The 25,302-nt window shown below is 43.2% G+C and overlaps 1 protein-coding gene across 2 annotated transcripts in view; it reads left to right on the top strand.

Annotated features, from left to right (window-relative positions):
* The window catches only part of PTPDC1 (protein tyrosine phosphatase domain containing 1), an 83,821-nt gene that overhangs the window by 31,330 nt on the left and 27,189 nt on the right, over positions 1–25,302 (top strand). For both annotated transcript variants that reach the window (XM_025360715.1, XM_025360716.1), the window contains exon 2: positions 13,831–13,918. In XM_025360715.1, the coding sequence (XP_025216500.1) occupies positions 13,837–13,918 (82 nt within the window). In that variant the 5' untranslated portion in view covers positions 13,831–13,836. The remainder of the gene's footprint in view (positions 1–13,830; positions 13,919–25,302) is intronic.

Genomic DNA, 25,302 nt, shown 5'->3' on the forward strand with positions numbered 1-25,302 from the left:
AACCCCAGGGAAATCTATATAAGAAACATACTGTCCAAATTTACAACAAAACTGAATATGCTTTTATTTTAAGCAACTGATGGAGTGAAAGAAAAGATAATCCATTTGACATTTATGCTTGCAATGTCTTACTTTAAGCATCATATAATTTGGTGATACAAGATGGTTAAAAAAACGAAAGTATGTGTGCAGAGATTATATGTGTATATGTATTATATATGATAGTGTGTCTGGAATTGGTGGGCTCTTGGTCTCGCTGACCTCAAGAATGAAGACGCGGACCCTCGCAGTGAGTGTTACAGTTCTTAAAGATGGTGTGTCCAGAGTTTGTTCCTTCTGATGTTCAAATGTGTCCGGAGTTTCTTCCTTCTGGTGGGTTTGTGGTCTCACTGGCTTCAGGAGTGAAGCTGCAGACCTTCGCAGTGAGTGTTACAGCTCTTAAAGGCGGTGCGTCTGAAGTTGTTTGTTCCTCCCATCTGGTGGTGTTCATCCCTCCTGGTGGGTTCATGGTCTTGCTGGCTTCAGGAGTGAAGCTGCAGACCTTCGCGATGAGTGTTACAGCTTATAAAGGCAGCGCGGACCCAAAGACTGAGCAGCAGCAGCAAGATTTATTTCAAAGAGTGAAAGAACAAAGCTTCCACAGCGTGGAAGGGGACCTGAGCAGGTTGCCACTGCTGGCTGGAGCAGCCTGCTTTTATTTCATTATGTGACCCCACCCACATCCTGCTGATTGATCCTTTTTACGGAGAACTGATTGGTCCATTTTGCAGAGAGCTGATTGGTCCGTTTTGACAGAGTGCTGATTGGTGCATTTACAGTCTCTAAGCTAGACACAAGAGTGCTGATTGGTGCATTTACAATCTTTTGGCTAGACACAAAAGTTCTCCAAGTCTCAACTAGATTAACTAGACACAGAGCACTGATTGGTGCATTTACGAACCTTGAGCTAGGCACAGGGTGCTGATTGGTGCATTCACAATCCTTGAGCTAGACACAAAGTGCTGATTGGTGCATTTACAATTCTCCAGCTAGACATAAAAGTTCTCCAAGTCCCCACCAGATTAGCTAGGTACAGAGTGCTGATTGGTGCATCCACAAACCCCAAGCTAGACACAGAGTGCTGATTGGTGCATATACAATCCTCCAGCTAGACATAAAAGTTCTCCAAGTTCCCACCTGACTCAGGAGCCCAGCTGGCTTCCCCTAGTGGATGCCACACTGGGACTGCGGGCGGAGCTGCCCGTCAGTCCCGCACCACGTGCCAGCACTCCTCAGCCCTTGGGCAGTGGATGAGACCAGGTGCTGGGGAGCAGGGGACGGTGCCCATCAGGGAGGCTCGGCACGGGAGCCCACCGCAGGGGGGCTCGGGCATGACAGGCTGCAGGTCCTGAGCCCTGCTGCACAGGTAGGTGGCTGAGGCCCGGCGAGAATTCGAGCATGGCGTGGGTGGGCTAGCAGTGCTGGGGGACCCAGCAGACACCCTCCAGAGCTGCTGGTCCAGGTGCTAAGCCCCTCACCGCCCAGGGCCGGCAGTGCTGGCGGGCTGTTCCGAGTGCAGGACCTGCCGAGCCTGCACCCACCTGGAACTCACGCTGGTCCAGGAGCACAGCATGCGGCCCCAGTTCCCACCCGCGCCTCTCCCTCCACACCTTCCTGCAAGCAGAGGGAGCCGGCTTTGGCCTCGGCCAGCCCAGAGAGGGGCTCCCACAGTGTAGCGGTGAGCTGAAGGGCTCCTCAAGCATGGTCAGAATGGACGCCGAGACCGAGGAGGCACTGAGAGCGAGCGAGGGCCACGAACACATTGTCACCTCTCAATCCTCCCTCTAAACAGGACACCCCAACTGCTGTTGGGAATTTGGCCGATGACCGCTCTAGCTACTTCCTGCTGGATAGGGGAGCTGAAGGGACCCTGCAGTTGTAGTGACCTCCAGAGGGGAGCTCTCTAAGCCAGTGACAGTGCCAGCAGGTAGGTCCAGGGGTCCTCAGTAGAAGTTGTTAGTTGAACTCATTTGGGATTCTATTTGTAAGACCACCTGTAGCTTGATGGCCTCAATTCTAGAGGAAACAAATTTGACAAGAAGGTTAAAAATACAGGACCCAAAGGCAAGTAACAGGAAGATGGCTGCCATGGGACCTAGAAAGGGGAGAAGCCATGTTGCCCAACTCCAGAGGTTGGTATAAGAGTTTGAAAGGTGTTGTCTGATTTCAGTAGCCTTTTCCTGTAAATGCCAGGCAGCATCTTGTACTATCCCTGACTGGTTAGTGTAAAAACAACATTCTTCCACTAAGAAGGTACAGAGTCCTCCTTTCTCAGCAGTGAGGAGGTCTAGGCCTTGGTGGTCTTGGAGAGTCACTGCTGCCAAAGAGTATATTTGGGATTGTAGAGCAAGGATAAATTCTGTTATTTCTTGCAAACTGTCTGAGAAATCCTTTGAGAGCGTGTGGTAGTAGGACAGTGAAGTAGATAAACTGGCTATTCTGGTTCCTGTGGCAGTAGCAATTCCTAACCCTATAAGTAGGGATATTAGTTGTATGGCTCTGTGCTGATGGACCTGAGCTTTGAGGGGTACTGATAAGGTCTGATTTCCTGGGGCAATGTTAATGTTGGGACTTAGAAAGACTAAGGTGCAGGTGCCTGTCTATTTAGTGGGGAGGCAGATGTAGGTCGACATTCCACATAAGAAGAATATACCTTGGCTGGGTAGACAGAAATTTACCCTGGCTTTTAAAGGAATAGGGTACACTGTTTTTTCTTTACTACTTCCATCTCTCTTTCTTTCTCTTCAATTTCTCCTTTGTTTCTCTCTTTCTCTCTGACTCCCTCTTTGTCTCTTCCTCTCTTTCCTTATTTGACTTTCTCTCCATCTCTTCCTCTCTCTCTCTTTCTCTCTCTCTTTTCCTTTCTGCTGATCTTTCCCTGCCTCTGCTAGCAGCTTATGCTCCTGTTCTCCCCTCTCCTTCCAATTTTGTTGGTTTTGGCAGTGTAAGACTGCCACCTTCTTGTGTGCTATAACTCCATAATTTCCCTGTGGTATTCATTGGGGTTTCCTCCAGAGATTAGGAACTCCCCTTTTTCCATATTGCAGCATGGCCATGTAGGATCAGACAAGCATACTTGCTATCTGTTTACACATTTACTCTTCTTCCCTTTTCCCAGTTCTAAGGCTCGGGTAAGTGCCACTAGTTCTGCTAACTGGGCACTGGTCCCTGGGGAAAGAGGCTTACTTTCAAGTACAGTTACATCACTAACTATGGCATAACCTGCCCTTCATATCCCATTCTCCACAAATGAACTTCCGTCAGTATATAGGTTAAGGTCAGGATTAGCTAAGGGGACTTCTAAGAGATCTTCTTGGGTGGCATAAGTCTGGACTATAATTTGTTGGCAGTCATGCTCGATTGGTTCCCCATCCTCTGGGAGAAAAGTGGCAGGGTTGAGGGCCACGCATGTGCGTATTTGAAGCACCGGTCCCTCAAGGAGTAGTGCCTGGTATCTAAGTAGGTGGTTGTCTGATAACTATAAACTTCCTTTGGCACCTGATGTGCCATTTACATCATGAATAGTCCAGACAGTGAGGTCCTTTCCTTGTGTTATCTTGACAGCTTCTGACACTAAGATGGCCATCGCCTCAACTACCTGTAAACAGTGAGGCCAGCCTTTTGCTACTACATCAGTTTCATTACTTAGGTATGCCACTGGTTGTGGGGTTGTCCCATGAGTCTGAGTAAGGACTCCAAGAGCTATCCCTGCTCTCTGTGATGTATAAAGAGAAGTTTTGTCCTGTTGGAAGGATTAAAGTTGGAGTTTGTACTAGGACCTGCTTTAAGGTTTTGAAGGCTATTTCTGCCTCTGGTTTCCATTTTACTAGATGAGTATAGAGTGGCCTGGCTAGCTTGCTGTATCCGGGGATCCACAGTCAGCAAAAGGAACACCCACAACTGTTTTAATGTCTTAGGGTGAGGATAAGCCAGTATAGGCTGTGTTCGTTCCTTGCTGAGGGCGCTGGTCCCTCTGGCTAAGATTAGGCCTAGATATTTAACCTGCTGTAGGCAAAGCTGGGCCTTCGACCTAGACACCTCGTACCCTTGATTAGCTAGAAAGTTCAAGAGATCTAGAGTAGCCTGCTGGCACAAGGCTTCTGAACTGGTAGCCAAAAGTAAATCATCCACATACTGAAGTACCAGAGTGCCTGGACTTGAGAAGTGGCCTAGATCTTGGGTCAGTGCCTGAACAAACAGATGAGGGCTGTCCCTAAACCCTTGGGGCAAGACTGTCTATGTAAGTTGGGATGTGTGGTCTGTGGGATCCTCAAAGGCAAAGAGAAACTGGGAGTCAGAGTGCAGGGGCATACAGAAGGCACCCTTGAGGTCCAGAACCATGAACCATTCTGCTTCCTCTGGTATATGAGAGAGCAGGGTATAGGGGTTGGGTACAACCAGATATAGAGGAATTACTGCCTCACTGATGAGTCCAAGATTCTGCACTAGTCTCCACTGACTGTTCAGTTCCCACACTCCTAGAATTGGGGTTTTGCAGGGACTGTTGCATTTCCTTACTAAGCCTTGAGCGTTTAAATGTTCAACAATATCCTGAAATCCCCTGTGAGCTTCAGGTCTCAAGGGACATTGCCTTCCATAAGGAAAAGTGGTGGGATCCCCTAACCTGATTTGGATTGGGCGAGCATCCCTTGCCCCTCCAAACTGTCCCTCCAATGCCCAGACTCCAGGGTTGATTCCCCTCTCAAGGAGGGGACAACAAATGGGTAACTTGTTCCCCATATTCATGTAGATAGTAGCTCCAGCCTTGGCTAATATATCCCTCCCTAATAAGGGTGTGGAGATCCATACTGGGGACAGCTTGCTGACCAGTAGGGAATTTGTCCCTTTCTTCGGCTGTCATTCTATCATTTACTTGACTAAGATGCCAGTTATCTCCAAACTCTCGGGCTGCAGCTAAAGCCACATTATTTTCATTAAAGGCCAGGGTTTGATCTAACAGTAGCATGACATCTCTCCAAGCAAGGTCAAAGGTTTGCCCTAGACCCTGTAGGACATCCATGTACCTATCAGGGTTGTCTGAAAACTTCCCCAGGTCTGCTTTAATCTGCTTTAAGTCAGAGAGGGAGAAGGGAACATATACCCTGGTTGGGCCAAATTCCCCTCCCCCTACAGTTTGAAGGGGACATAACCGATAGCTTGGGGGTTTTTGTGGTCCTTTTGAGATTTATTTGCTTATTTCCTTCTGGGCAAGGGAGATTAGAGAAGGATTATCATTAATAGGAAGGGGAGCTATAGGGAGGCTAGGATATGGGGTAAGCTGAGAGGTCCTCTTGTGAAATATAAATTGTAAGCTTTGCATAGTTGTGTATTCTCCCTCAATGAAAAGAAAGCTTGGTCATAAGGTATTTCACTCCATTTGCCTTCCCTCTTACAGAAAAGGTCAAGCTGCAGGATAGTATTGTAATTTGTACTTCCCTCAGGTGGCCATTTTTCCCCATCAGAGAGAGAATATTGGGGCCAAGCCATAGTGCAGGAAAAAATGAGCCACCTCTTTTTTCAGGGTTTGTGGGTCAAATTCGTCCCAATGGCTTAGGATGCATTTCACAGGTGAGCCTGTTGATGCCTGAGTGTTTCCCATCTGAAAGACAAAACCGCCCACAGTTTTGGTTTGTGTTGTTTCTCCACCTGCCCAAGAACCCACAACGGTCCCTGGACCCTGCTGATAGGAATAGTTGCGCTCACTGACGCAGCAGCAGAAACACTAGTTCTCCTCCCAGACCACAAGGAGGATCGAGGAAGGTCAGATTTACTGGCCCTTACTGATGCATTCTCGAAAACCCACACGCTTGCCTGTCCTCCTAGACCACAAGGAGGACCGAGAAAAATCTGATTCAGTGGCCCTTACCAACGCATTCTCGAAAACCTGTTAGAGTCCTAAGCAGTCTCCTGTTAGTATTGGGACTTTACCCTGTCCTATAAAGATGTTATGCCCCAAAAATGAAGTGGAGGACCATACCCTGAGGGAGGGAAGGGATCTCCAGAGTTGGAAGAGTGATGCCTTTTGTCCCCACTTATATGAATAGGAAGGATACAATTTCTGAGGCTCCCCAGATCCTAGCTTCAGGACTAGCTTTTGTTAGGCCTGTTTGAGGATGTATCCTAAAATTCCAGATGATCCCCCCTACAACAGGGCTTTGGGCAAAAATTATGTCTTTCTGATTGGTGAGCCCGGGTGCCTAGGGAAGGGAACAGAGTCTTCGAGTTTATACTAGAAGTCATTTTTATTGGAGAAACTAGAAAAGCACCAGAGACAGGGAGTGATTTTTAAAAGCAGGACTAGCCTCAGAGAAGAGAGGTGAGAGGAACTTTGGCAGGCATTAGGACCCAGGGGGCAAGAGTCAGGATAGATAGGATAGATGGGCGAGTCTCGCTTGGATGACATGCCTTTGAGACCTCTGCTCATGGCTGCAGGGTCAACTAACTTGCTGTCGGGACCATGGAGCTCAATGGCTTTCCTCTCTGTCAACCTTTGGCTCAGCCCAGAGGTATAGGAAAAGTAGAAGCTGGTTCCAGGCAAACCAACGCTCCCAACTCCAAAGACTCGGGGGTTGTTAGAGAGCCCTTTCCCAGAAAGCTTAACACCTGTGTCTTTAGTCCAGCAGCCACACTAGTCACTTTTAACTGGCCGACAGGTGCCTGGTATTTAGTCCCTGAATTCTAAGGAAAAATAGGACAGAATAGCAAGCGAAAGGGGTCCGATGGTACTCACTGCTTGGTGATAGGTGATAGTCTCACCGCTTGGCGATAGGCAGTGGTCCCTTCGTGGTTGCCAAAATGTATCTGGAATTGATGGGCTCTTGGTCTCTCTGACTTCAAGAATGAAGCCGCGGCCACTTGTGGTGAATGTTACAGTTCTTAAAGATGGTGTGTCCAGAGTTTGTTCCTTCTGATGTTCAGATGTGTCCGGAGTTTCTTCCTTCTGGTGGGTTCGTGGTCTCGCTGGCTTCAGGAGTAAAGCTGCAGACCTTCACGGTGAATGTTACAGCTCATAAAGACAGTGCGGACTCAAAGAGTGAGCAGCAGCAAGATTTATTGTGAAGAGCAAAAGAACAAAGCTTCTATAGAGTGGAAGGGGACCTCAGCGGATTGCCACTGCTGGCTCAGGCAGCCTGCTTTTATTCCTTTATCTGACCCCACCCACATCCTGCTGATTGGTCCATTTTACAGGGAGCTGATTGGTCTGTTTTACAGAGAACTGATTGGTCCATTTTACAGAGAGCTGATTGGTTCATTTTGACAGTGCTGATTGGTGCATTTACATCCCTGAGCTAGACACAGAGTGCTGATTGGTGTATTTACAGTCATTTAGCTAGACACAGAAGTTCTCCAAGTCCCAACTAGATTAGCTAGACACAGAGCACTGATTGGTGCATTTACGAACCTTGTGCTAGGCACAGGGTGCTGCTTGGTGCATTCACAATCCTTGAGCTAGACTGGTGCATTTACGAACCTTGTGCTAGGCACAGGGTGCTGCTTGGTGCATTCACAATCCTTGAGCTAGACACAAGGTGCTGATTGGTACATTTACAATTCTCCAGCTAGACATAAAAGTTCCCCAAGTCCCCACCAGATTAGCTAGATACAGAGTGCTGATTGGTGCATCCACAAACCCCGAGCTAGACAGAGTGCTGGTTGGTGCATATACAATCCTCCAGCTAGACATAAAAGTTCTCCAAGTCCCCACCCAACTCAGGAGCCCAGCTGGCTTCCCCTAGTTGATGCCACGCTGGGACCACGGGCAGAGCTGCCGTCAGTCCCGCACCACCCGCCGGCACTGCTCAGCCCTTGGGCAGTGGATGGGACTGGGCGCTGGGGAGCAGGGGGCGGCACCCATCCAGGAGGCTCGGACCGCGTGGGAGCCCACGGGGAGGGGGGTGGGGGCAGTGCTCAGGCATGGCAGGCTGCGGGTCCTGAGCCCTGCCCCACAGGGAGGTGACTGAGGCCCGGTGAGAATTCGAGCACGGCCCAGCCAGCAGTGCTGGGGGATCTGGTGCACCCTCTGCAGCTGCTGGCCTGGGTGCTAAGCCCCTCACTGCCCATGCCAGTGGCGCCAGTGGGCCACTCTGAGTACAGGTCCTGTGGAGCCCGCACCCACCTGGAACTCACGCTGGCCCACGAGCGCCGTGCATAGCCCTGGTTCCTTCCCACGCCTCTCCCTCTACCCCTTTCCTGCAAGCAGAGGGAGCCAACTGTGACCTTGGCAAGCCCAGAGAGGGGCTCCCACAGTGCAGCAGCGGGCTGAAGGGCTCCTCAAGTATGGCCAGAGCAGGTGCTGAGGCCGAGGAGATGCTGAGAGCGAGTGAGGGCCGCCAGCATGTTGTCACCTCTCAATAGTGATAACAATTGTATTTTGTCTCACATTTAGAATAAGTCTACAGACGAAGCTTGAGAAAATTATAGATTAACTGAAATTTAAAAGTTAAAAATCTTCATATAAAAATGGTATGGTTGGCAGAACTTGAAAGTGGAGGGGAAAAGCAAGTGGACAGTAGTGTAAGTTAACTAATTTACATCGAAAAAATCAAGATACTGTTTAAAAATGATAGAATAAGAGACGGTTAAAGGATATTCACCTTTAAAATTTACCAAGATAATCAGAATTTTAAATTACAGAAATAATCAGAAGACAAATATTTTGATGTATTATATAGGAGAAGGTCTGGCATGATGGAAGGTAGGGTAAATGAGCCAGTTTCCTCATCTTTAAATCAGGAATTCAGTAGTATAGTTTAAAGATGGTAGCATAAGAACCAGAGGTCTAAGTATAGTGATTATTACCCCCAGCCCCAGAATAACTAAAGTGAGAGTTTAAATGGTTTACTTCTGTGGGATAAAACTTGGCTTGGGGGGATAGAAGGTGGAGACTTTTATTTTTCATTCTGTTACCATTTATTCACTTTAAACTTTCATATATGTTTAATTATCCCTAGTGAATATCTTTTTTAGCCTCAAAATATATGGACCAGCTTTATTCTTTGACTGTTGTTGTATCCTGATGTGTCTTGAGATGGCTGAAAATGCTAAAGTGATAATAAGCCACATAAACTTTTCAGATAAGGAAGGTGACTGGTTTTGTTCTTATTTTTGATGATCATTTCACATCTGGGAACTAGACTTCAGTTCTGGGCACTAGAATATTGATGACTATAGAGTGTGTATATAGAAAAGAGCATCCAAGCTGGTGAGGAGGTCTAGAAACATTACTTATGACAAAAGGTAAAAGGAACTGCTAATGTATCATCTGGGAAGCTATACATCAGAAGTGAGGGGAGCATGATCACTAGCTTTAGCTATATGGAAGAAGGGGTGTATTGTTCTGTGTGAGCAGAAATAGGACCAGTGGGTAGAAATTACAGAGTGGTAATATTATAAAAAGCTTTCTAGCTACCAGAGCTGTGTAATGATGTCACTGTTACTGTTTAGACAAAGATATTGTGGACAGTATGCTCACATTTGGTTAGGATTCTCCTAAAGGAACTTCTGAGGTTCCTTACAACTTAGAGTTTCTGAAGGATTAGTTAGAAATAAGTCTTTAAAGTAGTCCATAATTGTAACCCATAAGAGTACAATTAACTCAACATACACTTTTTTAATAAACATTGTGTTAGTCCATTCTCCTGTTGCTATAAAGAAATACCAGAGACTGAGTAATTTATAAAGTAAAGAGGTTTAATTGGCTCACGGTTCTGCAGGTGTACAGGAAGCATGGTAGCATTGGCTTCTGGGAAGGCCTCAGGGAACTTTTACTCATGGCAGAAGGCAAAGCAAGAGCAGGCATCTTACATGACAGAAGCAGAAGGAAGGCAGAGGGAAGTGCTGCACCCTTTTAAACAACTGAATCCAATGAGAACTCACTATACAGTACCAAAGGGGGATCATGCTAAACCATTCATGAGAACTCTGCCCCCACCCATGATCCAGTCACCTCCCAGCAGGCCCCACCTTCAACATGGGGATTACAGTTCCACATGAGAGTTCAGTGGGGACACAGATCCAAACCATACAGTTCCACCTCTGGCCCCTCCAAATCTCGTGTCCTTCTCACATTGTAAAATACACTTATGCCTTTCCAACAGTACTCCAAAGTCTTTACTCATTCCAGCACTAACTCAAAAGTCCAAAGTCTCATCAGAGACAAGGCTAGTACCTTCCACCTATTAGCCTGTAAAATCAAAAACAGATTAGTTACTTCTAAGATAAAATGGGGATATAGGCATTGGGTAAATACTCCCGTTCCAAAAAAGATAAATCAGCCAAAAGAAAGGGGCTACAAGCTCCATGCAAGTCTGAGACCTAGCAGGGCAGTCATTCATCCTTAAAGCTCCAAAATACTCCATGGGCACACTGATGCACAGGGTGGGTTCCCAAGTCCTTGGGCAGCTCAGCTCCTGTAGCTTTGCAGGGTTCATCTCCTAAGGCTGCTCTCATGGGCTGGCATTGAGTGCCTATGGCTTTTCCAGACACAAGGTGCAAGCTGCTGGTGACAGTGTCATTCCAGGATCTGGAGGAGAGTGGCCCTCTTCTCGCAGCTGCACTAGGCAGTGCCCCAGTGGGGGCTCTGTGTTGGGGATCCGACCCCACATTTCCCCTCTGTGCTGCCCTGGTAAAGGTTCTCTGCTCCTGCAGCAGGCTTCTGCCTGGACATTCAGGTTTTTCCATATATCCTCTGAAATCCAGGTGGAAGTTCCCAAGCTTCAACTCTTGCATTCTGTGCACCTGCACGCTAAACACCACATAGGAGACACCAAGGCTTATGGCCTGCACCCTCTTTAGCAGTATCCTGAACTGTACTTGGGCCAATTTTAGCTACAGCTGGAGCTGCTAGGGTGCAGGGAGCAGTGCCTTGGGGCTGCACAGGGCAGCAGGGCCCTGGGCATAGCCCACAAAACCACCCTTTCCTCCTAGGCCTCTGAGCCTGTATTGGGAGGGGCTACCTGGAAGGTCTCTGAAATGCCTTCAAGGCATTTTTCCCGTTGTCTTGAATATCAGCACTTGCCTTCCTTTTCGGTGTGCAAATTTCTCCAGCCTGCTTGAATTGCTCTCCTGTAAATGGACTTTTCTTTTCTTCCACATGGCCAGGCTGCAAATTTTCCAAACTTCTATGCTCTGCTTCCCTTTTAAATATAAGTTCTACTTTCAGGTCATGTCTTTGCTCATGCATATGAGATAGGCTTTTAGAAGCAGCCAGGTGACTTCTTAAACATTTTACTTCCACTAGATACCCTAAATTCTCTGTCAAGTTCAGAGTTCCACAGATACCTAGGGCAGGGGCACAATCCAGCCAAGCTCTTTGCCAAGGTTTAACAAAAGTGACTTTTGCTCCAGTTCCTGGTAAGTTCCTCATTTCCATCTGAGACCTCCTCAGCCTGGCCTTCACTCTCCATATCACTATGAGCATTTTAGTTACAACCATTCAACAAGTCTCTAGGAAGTTCCAAATTTTCCCTCATCTTCTAGTCTTCTGAGCCCTTCCCACTCTTCCAACCTCTGCCCATTAGCCAGTTCCAAAGCTGCCTCCATATTTTCAAGTATCTTTCTTATTCCATTCTCGCATTACTATAAAGAAATACATGAAACTTGGTAATTTCTAAAGAAAAGAGGTCTGATTGTCTCATGGTTCTGCAGGCTGTACAGGAAGCATGGCAACATCTGCTTTGGGGGAGGCCTCATGGTGGAAAGCAAAGGGAGTGGGAGCAGGAGGAAGGGCGGCGGGGGGGGGGTGTTGCTACACACTTTTAAACAACCAGATCTCATGAGAACTCTACCACAAGACAACATCAAGGAGATGATGCTAAATCATTCATGAAGGATCCACCCCCATGACCCAGTCATCTCCCACAGACTCTACCTCCAACATTGGTGAACACAATTTGACATGAGATTTGGGTGGGGACAGATCCAAACCATATTAGACATGTTTTCAATAGGCTTTAGGATACAAAGATAAATAAGATATGAATAAACTCAACTCAGTCAAGTATGGTCCATTTCAGTTTTTCTGGCTTTTCCATTCTCTAGATACATAAAGGTAAACCAGTCATACCTCCTCCTCGTGACCCCATGGTCTACAGGGGATACTGTCAGGTATACATGTTTCATTACATTACAGCTGAAGAGCAAAGAGTGAGGACAGGGAAAGCTTCACAAAAAAAGTGATGACTGGTCCAAGTTTGTCACCAACATGCTCTGTGACTTTCCGTGCTGGATCATGTGGGACAAGGCAGGACCTTCTCTGGGACATGGTTCATAACATCTTATATACAAAATAGCCAGGGCTAGAGTCCCAGCTGCTCCAAAATTCTATGATTCTAATATGGTGATACTTGTTTTTCCCATCAAAATGTTTTAAGAAAATAGTCCAAATTTTAAAATATGGTAAAAAAAAAAGTTTTATCTAAGTCTAATCTTAATGGATATCCTTTCAAATTAAGTTTTTGCTAATGAATTTCCTGGAACAACTTGTTCCATTAGTCTGTTTACTTAATGTCTTTATGTAATGTTTATTTGAAATATTATGCACATTATAAACTTTTGCATTAATGAGTATGATACCCAGTGTATGACATTATTATTATTTCAGGAAGCATTCTTTTTAATTTCACTTTAGATCACCCCTGTGATTTTAATTCCTGTATTTCTTTTGAAGGGAAATAGCTTTATCAAATAGGATTTTAGATTTTTAATTTTGTACTTCTTGAGCATATAAAGATTGCTTTTAGAAGTAAAATTTTAGTGAACTTGAAATTCTCAAAGAATCACTGAGATTTGAGAAGTGACTTTTTCTTAGAGGAATGATCCAGTGCACCAGAGAAAAATATTAATTAGGGCTGGATTTAATTACCACTGTAGATTTATTGGTGCAAGAATTTCGACAAGTTTTTATTGACTTTAAATAAAATTCATAGCCATTTAATAAGCTAAAAAAAGTATAATATTTGACCCCCCAATAATAGATGTTCAAACCATAAACATGGTTTTGCAAAGAAAATTATTAAAATCATTACTTAGAAAAAACTTTAGAATTGTGTTATTTTCTCTTGTGTCATAGTCAACTCCATAAACTTTTCTGGGTTATGTGCTTGCATTTTACGGAAATAGTTTTATCATTTGTAAAATTCCACAACTGAGTTTTGTTTTCATCAATATTTACATTGAGGTACTGTTAGGAGCTACAAAGTGGAATTACACTGTTGTTTATCTGGAAGCTCAAAAATGTTGAGATCATCTTTATTAGAATTTCTTTCATCTGCAGCTGTGTACTAGTTGAAAAAACTGATGGAAGCTGAAAGATGGGATTAACTACCACCCTACTACTTAGTGTGTGTTAATCCTACTGACACGACTTCTACCCCTTTAAAATAGGGGATGAGAGCTACTTCGTAGAGCTCTTGTTAGAAAAAAGTGATTTAATATTGGTGTCTGGCATATAGAAAGAACTTAATAAAGATCTAAGAAGATTTAATTAACTTTCCTCAGTGGAAACTGTATCATTTTAGCAATACAATAATGTCTTAGCCATGAAATTTAGCAAGTGTAATTAATGTAAAAATTATTGAGGTATTTTACATTGTATTTTTTGTGTTAAATTTTCAGCATCTTGTGTGTATTTTGCACTTACAGCACATCTCAACCTGACTAGCCATATTTCAACTATCCGCCACTTGGCCAATGACTGCAGCATTGGATAACAAAGATCTAGCCATATTTTGGGTAATTAATAAATGACTATCCCAAGGCAAACTTTCAAAAAATAATTTTTCTTTCCAACAGACTACCATGGCTGCAGGAGTCTTGCCTCAGAATGAACAGCCATACTCTACCTTCATGAATAACAGCAAGTGTGTTGCAAACATGAAAGGTAATATCTCTTTAATACACTTTTTGTCTCTCTGTGCAAGCTAGCATTTAATAAAAGTAGCTGTATGAATGGACACAAAAGAAAAGGCTCTCTTCTTCATCTTGGCCAAGATGATAAAGCAGTAAGTAATACATGCAACTTGGGATTCTAATATGAAGAAGAAAGCCCTACTTCTCCCAGTGTTTTTTCTCTCATGCTGTTTTGCTTTTTAATGATACCCCAGGCAAGGACAAGTGTCATGACTTGAACTCTTACTACCACATTTGCCCTTTACTCTTCCTGACCATCACAAGCTCTGAGCTGGGAGCCTTCCTGCTTCTACTTTCATGTTGCTGGTCTTGCTGCCACCACCGGCAGTTAACCAAGAGAGATGTTAAGTAATTTCTCTTGGCAGTACCACTTGCAGTATTTTCTAACTGCCCCCTTGGGGCTTTGCCGACATTCACTTTAGTCCTACTGTATAGAGAACTTTGAAGGATTTCTCCCCCAAGTATAGATTTGATGATAGGAAGAAGAGTAAAGGAGTAAGAGTCTAACTAAAGGTATTGAGTTCAACACTTGCTAGAACAAGTCAGTTCTGTTGTGTTCTTGTTGGAATCTGACCACTCCACCAGGGGGCGTTCTCTCTCATCAAGAAAATCATTGTTTCCCACTTCTCATCTTGTCCAAACTCCATATCCTTGTAGATCCTCCTTCATCCGTCTTTGCTGTGTTTGGCCCTAGAGGCACTAATACTACTGGTAACTACCATTTGTGGACAGCTTCTAGGTGCCAGACTTAATGTGTTAGTTTCCCTGGTCTTAGAAAGAAGTATTGTCTAAAACAAACGCAAGAATGATGTCTCCTGGCTGCTTCCCTTCTAGAATAATATTTCCTTCCCCCTGAGTAACTCTTCATCCAACAAGTCAGAGTCAGATGAACCTTTTTCCCTTTTCTTTCTTCTGTTGTAAATGTTACCTCTTAGTTGGTGTTTCTCAATGGCAATTCTGTTGTCTTTGGAGGTGGGACAACTCTTTGTTGTACTGGAGAACTCTGAGCAAGCATCTCTGACCCCTCCCACTAAATCCAGTAGCATCCCCAGGTTCCAGTGACAATGAAAAAACCCGGCATGTTTCCAAACACCCCCAGGAAGGTCGCACCACCTCTATTGCGATCCACTAGGTATGCTGACTTTTACCTTTCCAAAAAACATCTTTTTAATGAAAATTTTCCTCTTAGTATAAATGCAGCTAATTTTTAGTTAGGAAAAAATCTAGACAAATAACATTTGCTTTATAGCTAATTTTAGTAAAGCATATCTCATCTATAAAGATAGTTATACTTTATTATGTTTGTGGATGGGAAGTATTTTTTTAAATGTTATGTAGTGAATCATGGGAAAATGTAATTGGGGGATACATAAATAAAGTATTTATTTTTAAAGGAAAATAGAAAACTTATCAAGAAGTAGCTGTGGAGTGAGACAGACCTAGAGTTAAATCTTGATTCTACTACTTAAAAAAAAAAAATTTTTTTTTTTTTTTTTTGTCTTTTTGAGATGGAGTCTCACACTGTTGCCTAGGCTGGAGGGCAGTGACACGATCTTGGCTCACTGCAGCCTCTGCCTCTCAGGTTCAAGAGATTCTCCTGTCAGCCTCCCGAGTAGCTGGGACCGCAGGTGTGTGCCACCACGCCCAGCTGGTTTTTGTATTTTTAGTAGCGATGGGGTTTCACATGTTGGCCAGGCTGGTCTCAAACTCCTGACTTCAAATGACCTGCCTGCCTCAGCCTCCCAAAGAGATTACAGGAGTGAGCCACTATGCCCGGCCATTAAAAAAACAAAACAAAAAACTTTTATTATGGAAAATTTCAAACACAAAAGTATACAGAATAAAATAAAGATACCCATATTTGTATCATCCCCCATGTATGCATCATCCCTCAAATATGTACCATAACCCAGTTTTAACAATCTCAGCCACTCACTTCTCTCACAGTTCCCTGCACTTTGAAGCAAACTGAGGCATTGCATCATTTTATTTGTTAAATAACCACATCATTGGCCCGGCCCGGTAGCTCACACCTGTAATCTCAGCACTTTGGGAGGCTGAATTGGGTGGATCATAAGGTCAGGAGTTCGAGACCAGCCTGGCCAATATGGTGAAACCTCATCTCTACTAAAAATACAAAAAAATTAGCTGAGTGTGGTGGCGTGTGCCTGTAATCCCAGCTACTTGAGAGGCTGAGGTGGGAGAATTGCTTGAACCCAGGAGGTGGAGGTTGCAGGGAGCCGAGATCATGTAGTACCCCTGCACTCCAGCCTTGGTGACAGAGTGAGACTCCATCTCAAAAATAATAATAATAATAATAATAATAATAACAATAAGCCACATCAATACTACCATACCTCAAATAATCAACAGTATTTGCTTGATATCATCAAATATCTAAACAGTGTTCAATTTCTAATTGTCTTATAGATATACCATAGATATATTTATATATATATCGTGTGTGTATAATTTGTTTGAATTGGGATTCGAAAAAAGTCAATACATTGTAATTGGTTGCTATTTAGCTTCAATCTCTTTGCTTTTTTCTCTCCCAGGCTGGAGTGCAGTGGCATGATCTTGGCTCCCTGTAACCTCTGCCTCCCAAGCTCAAGCGATTCTCATGTTTCAGCCTCCCGAGTAGCTGGGATTACAGGCACGCGCCACCATACCTGGCTAATTTTTGTTTTCTTAGTAGAGACAGGGTTTAGCCATGTTGGCCAGGCTGGTCTCAAACTCCTGGCCTCAAGTGATCCACCCACCATAGCCTCTGAAAGTGTTAGGATTACAGGCGTGACCTACCTTGCCCAGCTTTCAATCTCTTTTAAACTTGGGCTTCCCTCTGTCTCTTTTTCCTTACAGTTTATTTGTTGAAGGAAACAGGTTTTTTTTGCCTTATGCGGTTTGCCACAGTCTGTATTTTGCTGATTATATCGACATGGTATTTTCTATAAATTGGTAGATGGATGTAGAGTCTACTCAGATTTTTTTTTAGTTGGCAAGACTGTTTCATGGGCAGTGCTATATTCCTGCCTCAGGATGCCCAGGCTGTATGATTGTCTTGCTTTTTGTGATGTTAATTTTTTTATTTTGAAATAATTTCAAACTTACAGTAATCATACAAGAAAAGCACACAAAAGAACTCCTACATTCTATTCACCCAGAGACCCCCATTCAAGTTTTGTCAGCAGTCCCAATAATATCCTTTAATAGGAAAATGATTCTGGTAATGTTTTTTAAATCCCTTTCAAAGGCCTTAGTCACTCCTTTCTTGACCTTTATGACCTTAACATTTTTTAAGATTACAGACTTTTTTTTTTGTAACATGTTCCTCAGTTTGGGTTTGTCTGCTGTTTCCTCATGATAAGACTGAGATTATGCATTTTTGGTAGAAGGATCACAGATAGCACAAGATGTCGTTTTGCCCCATCACTGTTTAGTTTGATCACATCAGTAAAGCGGTGTCTGCCAAAGTTTATCCATTATAAATTATTCTTTATCCCCTCATAATTAATATTTTAAGGAGAGATGCTTTCAGACTACGTAAATATCCTGTTCCACATCCAACTTTTACCTAACAGCTTTAGCATCTATTACTGTTTCTTGCCTGAATTAATTATTACTGTGATAGATAACTGGAGATTTTCTTCCCCTGCCCAACGCTCCAATAACTGGAGATTTTCTAATTTCATTATTCCTTCTGTCTTTATTAGTTGGCATTCTAGTGTAAGGAAGAATTTCCTGTTCTTATTTGTTCAATTGTTTATTTATTTAGCATGGATTCCTGTTTTGCTCAGTGGGTTGTGATCCTTTACTATGATTTATTTGGATGCTCCAGTTTCCCCATATTTGGACAGTAAGAACCCCTTCAAGCTCTTTACAATGTCCATTTTACGTGTCGCCGCCATTCCTGTATTCCTCACTCTTTGGCACAGCCTTCCAGCTCATCTTATTCTTTTCTTGCCCTGGCCCAGAAATCAGCCATTTCTTCAAGGAACCTTGGTTCTTTTTAGTAGGAAATGGTACTTAGAAACCAAGATCTGGTATGCTCACTACTACTGGAATATCATGATTCCCAACCCCTTTTAGGGGACAGAGCTAGGAAATACGTGTTCATACATATACATAAGTATCTGTCCATTTTTACGGGTACAGTCATCCCTCCTTGTACACAGGGGATTGGTTCCAGGACCCTCCCACCCCCGGTATACCAAATCCATGCATACTTAGGTCTCACAGTCTCCTCTGTGCTACCCACACGTGCTAAAGGGTTTTGCGTCTTGCATATACCATATTTTCAGTCCCTTTTGGTTGATAAAAATCTGCATAGAAGTGGACCAGTTCAGTTAAAACTTGTATTCAAGAGTCAACTGTATATTTATTTCTGTTTCTGTCTATATATATTGAAAACCACAAGTTCACTTTGGTACTTCCAATTCTTTTTTTTTTTTTTTTTTTTTTAAAGATGGAGTCTCGCTGTCGCCCAGGCTAGAGTCAGTGGCACAATCTCTGCTCACTGCAACCTCCGCCTCCTGTGTTTAAGCAATTCTCCTGCCTCAGCCTCCCAAGTAGCTGGGATTACAGGCACCCACCACTGTGCCCTACTAATTTTTTTAGTAGAGACAGGGTTTCACCATGTTGGCCAGGCTGGTCTTGAACTCCTGACCTCAAGTGATCTGCCTACTTCAACCTCCCAAAGTGCTGGGATTATAGGCCTGAGCCACCATGCCCGGCCAGTACTTTCAATTCCAATCCAATATTACACCATCTTTATAGCTGTTCCCATTTATAATTATGTAAGAATGAGAAACCTGGCTCTTATTATCCCCAGTATGTTTGCTTGTTTGCTTGTTACTCCTTTTCCTAACCAGTCTCTCAACCCTGCCAGGCCATCACCCAACTCAGCTGTATTTTCCATACAGGGCCCGTACCCTGCCAGGCCCCACAGCATATGCCATGCACCTTACTAGTTGCCTTCCTTGTGTTGCCCTGACCTCTGCTAGATGACCCTTGCTTAGGCTTTATGTACGATCTTTCTCTTTGATTATATATACATGTTTAATTAAAATATTGAGATAATTGTACATTTACATGCAAATATAAGAAATAATACAGAGGGATCGTATTTACCCTTTATCCAATTTCCACCAATAGTAGCAGCTTGGAAAACTATTGTGTAATAATAGTATCACAGCCAGGATATTGACATTGTTATGGTGAAAATACAGAACAGTTCCATCAACACAGGATCCTTCCTATTTCCTTTATAGTCAAACCCATCTACATTCATAACTCTGGCCTGTGGCAACCACTATCTGTTCCCCAGTTCTATAATTTTGTCTTTGCAAGAACGTTATGTGTATAAAATCACACAGTATGTAACCTTTTAGGAGTGATGTTTTTCAGTCAGCCTAATTCCTTGGAGTTTCATCCAGGTTGTTGTGTGTACCAATAGTTGATTCCTTTTTATTGTTGAGTAGTATTCCGTGGTATGGATGTACCACAGTGTGTTTATCAGTTCATTCACTGAAGGGTATCTGGATTCTTTCTAGTTTGGGGCTATTATTAATAAAGCTGCTGTAAACATTCGTGTACAGATTTTTGTGTGTAGATGGATTTTTATTACTTTGGGATAAATACCCAAGAATTTCCTTTCTAGGTCATATGATAGTTGCATGTTTGACTTTATATGAAACTGCCAAACTGTTTTCCAGAGTAGTTGTACCATTTTACATTCCTACCAGCAATGTATGAGTGATCAAGCTTCTCTACATCCTCACCAGCATTAGGTTTTATCAGTATTTATTTTAGCCATTAGAGCTATATAGTGGTGTGTTTTGTGGTTTTAATTTGCATTTCCTTAATGGCTAATAATGATAACCTCTTTTCATGTGCTTATCTGTCATCTGTATATTCTCTTTTTACATATCAGTGCGTTTCCTTTATCCACTAATTTTTTTTTTTTACTCTAGAGTTTTAAGAGTTCTTTATATACTCTAGATATTAGATCTTGCTCTGATATGTGGTTTGCAGATACATTCTCCCACTCTGTAACTTACCTTTCTATCTCTTCATATGATCCTTCTCTGAGAAAAAGTTTTTAATTTTCATGAGGTCCAATTATTCTTTTATGGATTACACTTTTGCTGTCAAGTCTTCAGAACTTTTCATCTATCCTAGTGCCCTGAAGCTATGTGAGTGTGTTTGTAGATTCATTGCTGGGTTTCACTGATCTAATATATCTGTCCATCCACCAATACTACCCTGTCATGAATACTGTAGTTATGTAATAGGCCTTAGTATGGCATAGAGTGATTCTTCCCACTTATTCTCTTTTTCAAGATCATTTTAGATAGGACCTGTGACTTTAAATATGCTTATTTATGTCAACAAAAAATATTACTGGGATTTTGATAAGAATTAAATTTGTAAATCAATTTGAGGAGATTGCCATCTTTGTTGCATCTTCTAATTTATAATCACAATATGTTTCTCTGTTTTTTATATCTTTGATTTCTTTCATCAGAATTTTATAATTTTCAGCATATAGATTTATATATTTTTTTAATTATTTATTTATTTATTTTGAGATGGAGTCTTGCTCTGTTACCCAGGCTGGAGTGCAGTGGCATGATCTCAGCTCACTGCAAGCTCTGCCTCTCGGATTCATGCCATTCTCCTGCCTCAGCCTCCCAAGTAGCTGGGACTACAAGCACCCACCACCACACCTGGCTAATTTTTTGTATTATTTAGTAGAGATGGGGTTTCACCATGTTAGCCAGGACGGTCTCGATCTCCTGACAGCATGATCCGCCCGCCTCAGCCTCCAAAAGTGCTGGGATTACAGGCGTGAGCCACTGCGCCTGGCCAGATTCATACATGTTTTAAGTTTATACTTAAGTATTTCATTTTCTTTGGGGCGATTTTAACTGGTATTGTGGTTTGTTTGTTGGTTTGTTTGTTTGTTTGTTTTGAGATGGAGTCTCACTCTGTTGCCTAGGATGGGAGTGCAGTGGCATGAACTCAGCTCACTGTAACCTCTGCCTCCCAGGTTCAAGCAATTCTCCTGCCTCAGCCTCCTGAGTAGCTGGGATTACAGGCACTTGCTACCACGCCCAGCTAATTTTTGTATTTTAGCAGAGACACGGTTTTGCCATGTTGCCCAGGCTGGTCTCAAACTCCTGACTTCAGGTGATCCGCCTGCCTTGGCCTCCCAAAGTGCTGGGATTACAGTCATGAGCCACTACACGTGGCCTAGGTATTGTGTTTTTAAATGCAGTTTCCACATGTTTTTTGTTTGTGTATAGAAATGCAATTGATTTTGGTGTGTTGATTTTATGCCTTACTACTTTGCTGAGCTCACTTTCCATTCTGGGAAGTTTTTGGTGATTCCTTGGGATTTTCTTACATAAACAATCATGTCTGCAAATAAGGACAGTTCTGTTTCCTCTTTTCCAATTCATATGCTGTTATTTTTTTTTCTTGCCTTATCATAGTAGCCTAAAGCTTCTACCAAGCAGAAGTCACAAGAGCAGAATCTTTGCCTTCTTCCTGATCGTGGGGCGAAGGCATTCAGTCTTTTCCTTTTCAGTATGATGTTAGCAGTAAGTTTTCCATAACAAGTTGAATTAGTTCTCCTCCATTCTTAACTTGCTGAGAGTTTTTATCATGAGTCAGTGTTGAATTTTTTTTGTCTAATGCTTTTTCTGTGTTAATTGATATGATCATATGATTTTTCCTCTTTAGCCTGTTGGTGTGGTGGATTATATTGATTGATTTTTTTAATGTTAAACCAGCCTGTACCTGTAATAAATTTCATTTGGTAGTAGTGTATAACTATTTTTATGCATTGCTGGATTTTATTTGCTCATATTTTGTTGAGGATTTTTTTCCTAAGTTCAGGATTGATGCTGGACTATAGTTTTCTCTTTTTGTACTCTGTCTGCTTTTGGTATCAGGGTAATGTTAGCCTCATAAAAGGAGGTGGGAAATGTTCCTTCCTCTTCTATGTTCTGGAAGGCATTGTGGAAAATTGGTGCCCATTCTTCTCTAAATGTTTGGTAGCATTCTCCAGTGAGGTCGTTTAAGCCAGGAGATTTCTTTTGGGGAACTTTTTGTTTATTAATTCAATTTCTTTAATTTTTATAGAACTGTTCAGGTTGTCTCATTCATCTTGGCTGAGTCTTGGTAGTTGGCAGTGTTCAAGGAGTTGATCCATTTCTTCTAAGTTGTCAAATTTATATCAGTGATTTCTGATTTGTTTGTATTAGTTCCTTGTTATTCTTTAAATGGATGCCAGATCTGCTGTGATAGCTCCTGTTTCATTCCTGAAATGGGTGATTTGTGTCTTTTTTTTATTTTTGTCAGTCTTGCCAGATCTGTAGTGATAGCTATGTTTCATTCCTGATATGGGTGATTTGTGTCTTTTTAAAATTTTTGTCAGTCTTGCTAGAGGTTTATCAATTTTATTTCCTTTTTCACAGAGCCAGCTTCTTATATCACTGATTTTCACTGTTGTTTTCCTGTTTTTAATCTTACTGATTTATGTTCTTATTTTTATCGGTCCAATGCTTGTTTTGTGTGTGTTTTGCTCTCATTTTTCTAGTTTACTTAGGTTGAAATCTGGATTACTGATTTGAGACCTTTCCTCTCCTCTAACATAAGCATTAAGTGATAGAAATTTCTTACAAATCTCTGCTTTACCAGCGTCTTACATATATTTTGATATATTTTCATTTTGATTCAGTTCTGTGTGTTTTGTAATTTCCTTCGAGACTTCCTATTTGACTTATGATTTATTTATAAGTTTGACGTTTAATTTCCAAGTCTTTGGAGTTTTTCCTGTTGTCTTTCTGTTATCGATTTCTAGTTTGATTTCATTGTGGGTAGAGAACATTCTCTGTATGATTCCAGTTATTCTAGGAATCAGTGCCAAGACACATTATAATTAAAGTCCTTATTGGAAATTTTCAGCATATCATTTATCTCCATTTTAATGTCTGTTGATTGTTTCTTCTGATTCAAGTTGTGATTTTCCTAATTATTGATATGACAAGTGATTTTCAGCTGTATTCTGTACATTTTGGGTCCTTTTTTTCCTTGCTTGTCAGGCAGTCTTCCTGTTGAAGCATTGCCCAGGAGCCAGGTGAGTGTATATGCCCAGCTCCCTGTTCAGCCTTACTGACACCACCCCAACAAAAGTTGGGTGATTAAAACACTGCCTCAGTCCAGATGACGAGGTGGAATTTCACGTCTCTCACCAGTTCTCTTTGACATCTTTTTAGTGAAAGTGGGGCATTGCCTTGCACTGTCATTTTGCCTTTGAGTCGGGGAGATAAGATCAGCAACATGAGAAAAAAAAAATCTGGACCCCACTGCCACCTAGGAAGAAGTGGAAGCAACTCACACTGCTTTGTTTCTGCGAGGTGTGACTGAAGCTCATTCCTGGCTGGGCCCTGTGGTCCTAAGGGGAGGACAAGGTGGGAAGTGTAATGCCAACCCTCCCACCTCCCACCACCTCTTTCCTCCTCATACCAGGTGGAGTTGGGGGTTCACCTCCCCACTGGACCCCATTGACACCAGGGGATTGGGAAATGGGAATGTTGACTATCCTGCTTCACACCCCATCATTCTGCTTCATTGATGGCAAATGAGTGAGGAGGCTCCACTCCTCTTGAAGCTCCCCTGTTGCTTGGGGAAGCGGCAGCAGATACATGAATACCAACTAGCCTTTCCTCCCACTGCACTGTTCAGTCTTGTTGACACCAATTGAATGTGGAGGTTTGTCTCCCTACTGGGCCTCGCTAAGATTGAAGTTTGGGGGAAAGTAGAGTGTTTACAGGCCCCCACTTGCACAGCTTTGTTCAGTGTCCTTGATGATGGATGAGAACGAAGGTTCAAGTCCCCACTGGGTCCCACTGACATAGAGGCAGGTGGTGAGCCTGGTGTTGACTAATCCCACTTCAAACCACCCTGTTAAGACTGGTTGTTGCTAGGTGAGGCGCAGCTCACAGATAGACCCCAGTGACACCAGCCTGGCGGGGGAACTGAAGCACTGCCCATTTCTACTTGATGGGGGGAAATCATCTTTCTGCTCAGGTCACCACCGCCACCCAGCAGGGGAATCAGAGTGCCACCTGCTTTTTCCAGTTGGGATATGGAAAATTAGCTCCCTGATCAGCCCCAAAACCACCCACTGGGGGAATCAGGGCACCACATGGTCCTTCTAGACACAGTAGAAGATGAGATCCATGTTTATCCCTCTGACACCACCTGATGGGAGAAGTAGATTGATCCCACTTCTGCAGAGCAGGAGTGTTTGATAGATGATCAGCTCCCTCTCCATCCTCTCTGAAACTGGGGGTTGGAAGACGATATGGCGTTTTTAACTGGAGTAGCATGGGTATTGCCAAAAATATATTCAGTTGTTAGGTCGCATTTTCCACAGACCTTTGGCAAAGGGGGACAGGCTTTTCTTATAGCTTGTTCTGAGTTGAAGGCTTCTGCAGCACCCTGTTGGGGATATACGGGAGGCAATAAAGAATCCCAGGTAGCTCACAGCCATATTGTTCCTCAAGTCCTGAGGTCCTTAGACAGTCTCTCCCTCTCAGAATCTTCCTATGCTTATCTGTTCTATTGTGTCCAGAGTTTCTAAGTCGTAAGGATGAGGAATGGGTCAACTCTACCTGGACAGAACCAGAAGTCTGCCTAGCAGCTTTTTGTTTTATTGAGGAAAGGCGAGCAGGAAGGAGGGAGAAAGGGAGAATTTCCTTTAACTTCTTTGAGGTGTAATTATCAATAATTCACCCGTTTAAAGTACCAATCCAGTGTTTTTAGAACATTCAAAGAACTATGTAACCAGCACCACAGTCAGTTTTGGAATATCATCTTTGGATGTCATCCCAAAAAGAAACCGTGTGCATTTTTGTTTTGTTTTGTTTTGTTTTTTGGGACAGAATTTCGCTCTTGTTGCCCAGGCTGCAGTGCAGTGGCACGATCTCGGCTCCTGCAACCTCCGCCTCCCAGGTTCAAGCAGTTCTTCTGCCTCAGCCTCTCAAGTAGCTGGGATTACAGGCTCATGCTACCGCACCCAGCTAATTTTGTATTTTTAGTAGAGACAGGGTTTCACCATGTTGGTCGGGTTGTCTGGTCTCGAACTTCCGATCTCAGGTGATCCACCTGCCTCAGCCTCCCAAAGTGCTAGGATTATAGGCGTGAGCCACTACACCCGGCCTCTTTGTACTCTTTAGCAAGCCCCGGCTGCCATTTGTTCTTTCCCTCCTCCCTAGCCCCAGGAGCCATCAGACTACTTTCTGTCTCTATAGATTTCATTTTTTCTGGGCATTTCGTATAAAT

The sequence above is a fragment of the Theropithecus gelada genome, chromosome 15 (assembly GCF_003255815.1).
Source record: "Theropithecus gelada isolate Dixy chromosome 15, Tgel_1.0, whole genome shotgun sequence".
Lineage (NCBI taxonomy): Eukaryota > Metazoa > Chordata > Mammalia > Primates > Cercopithecidae > Theropithecus > Theropithecus gelada.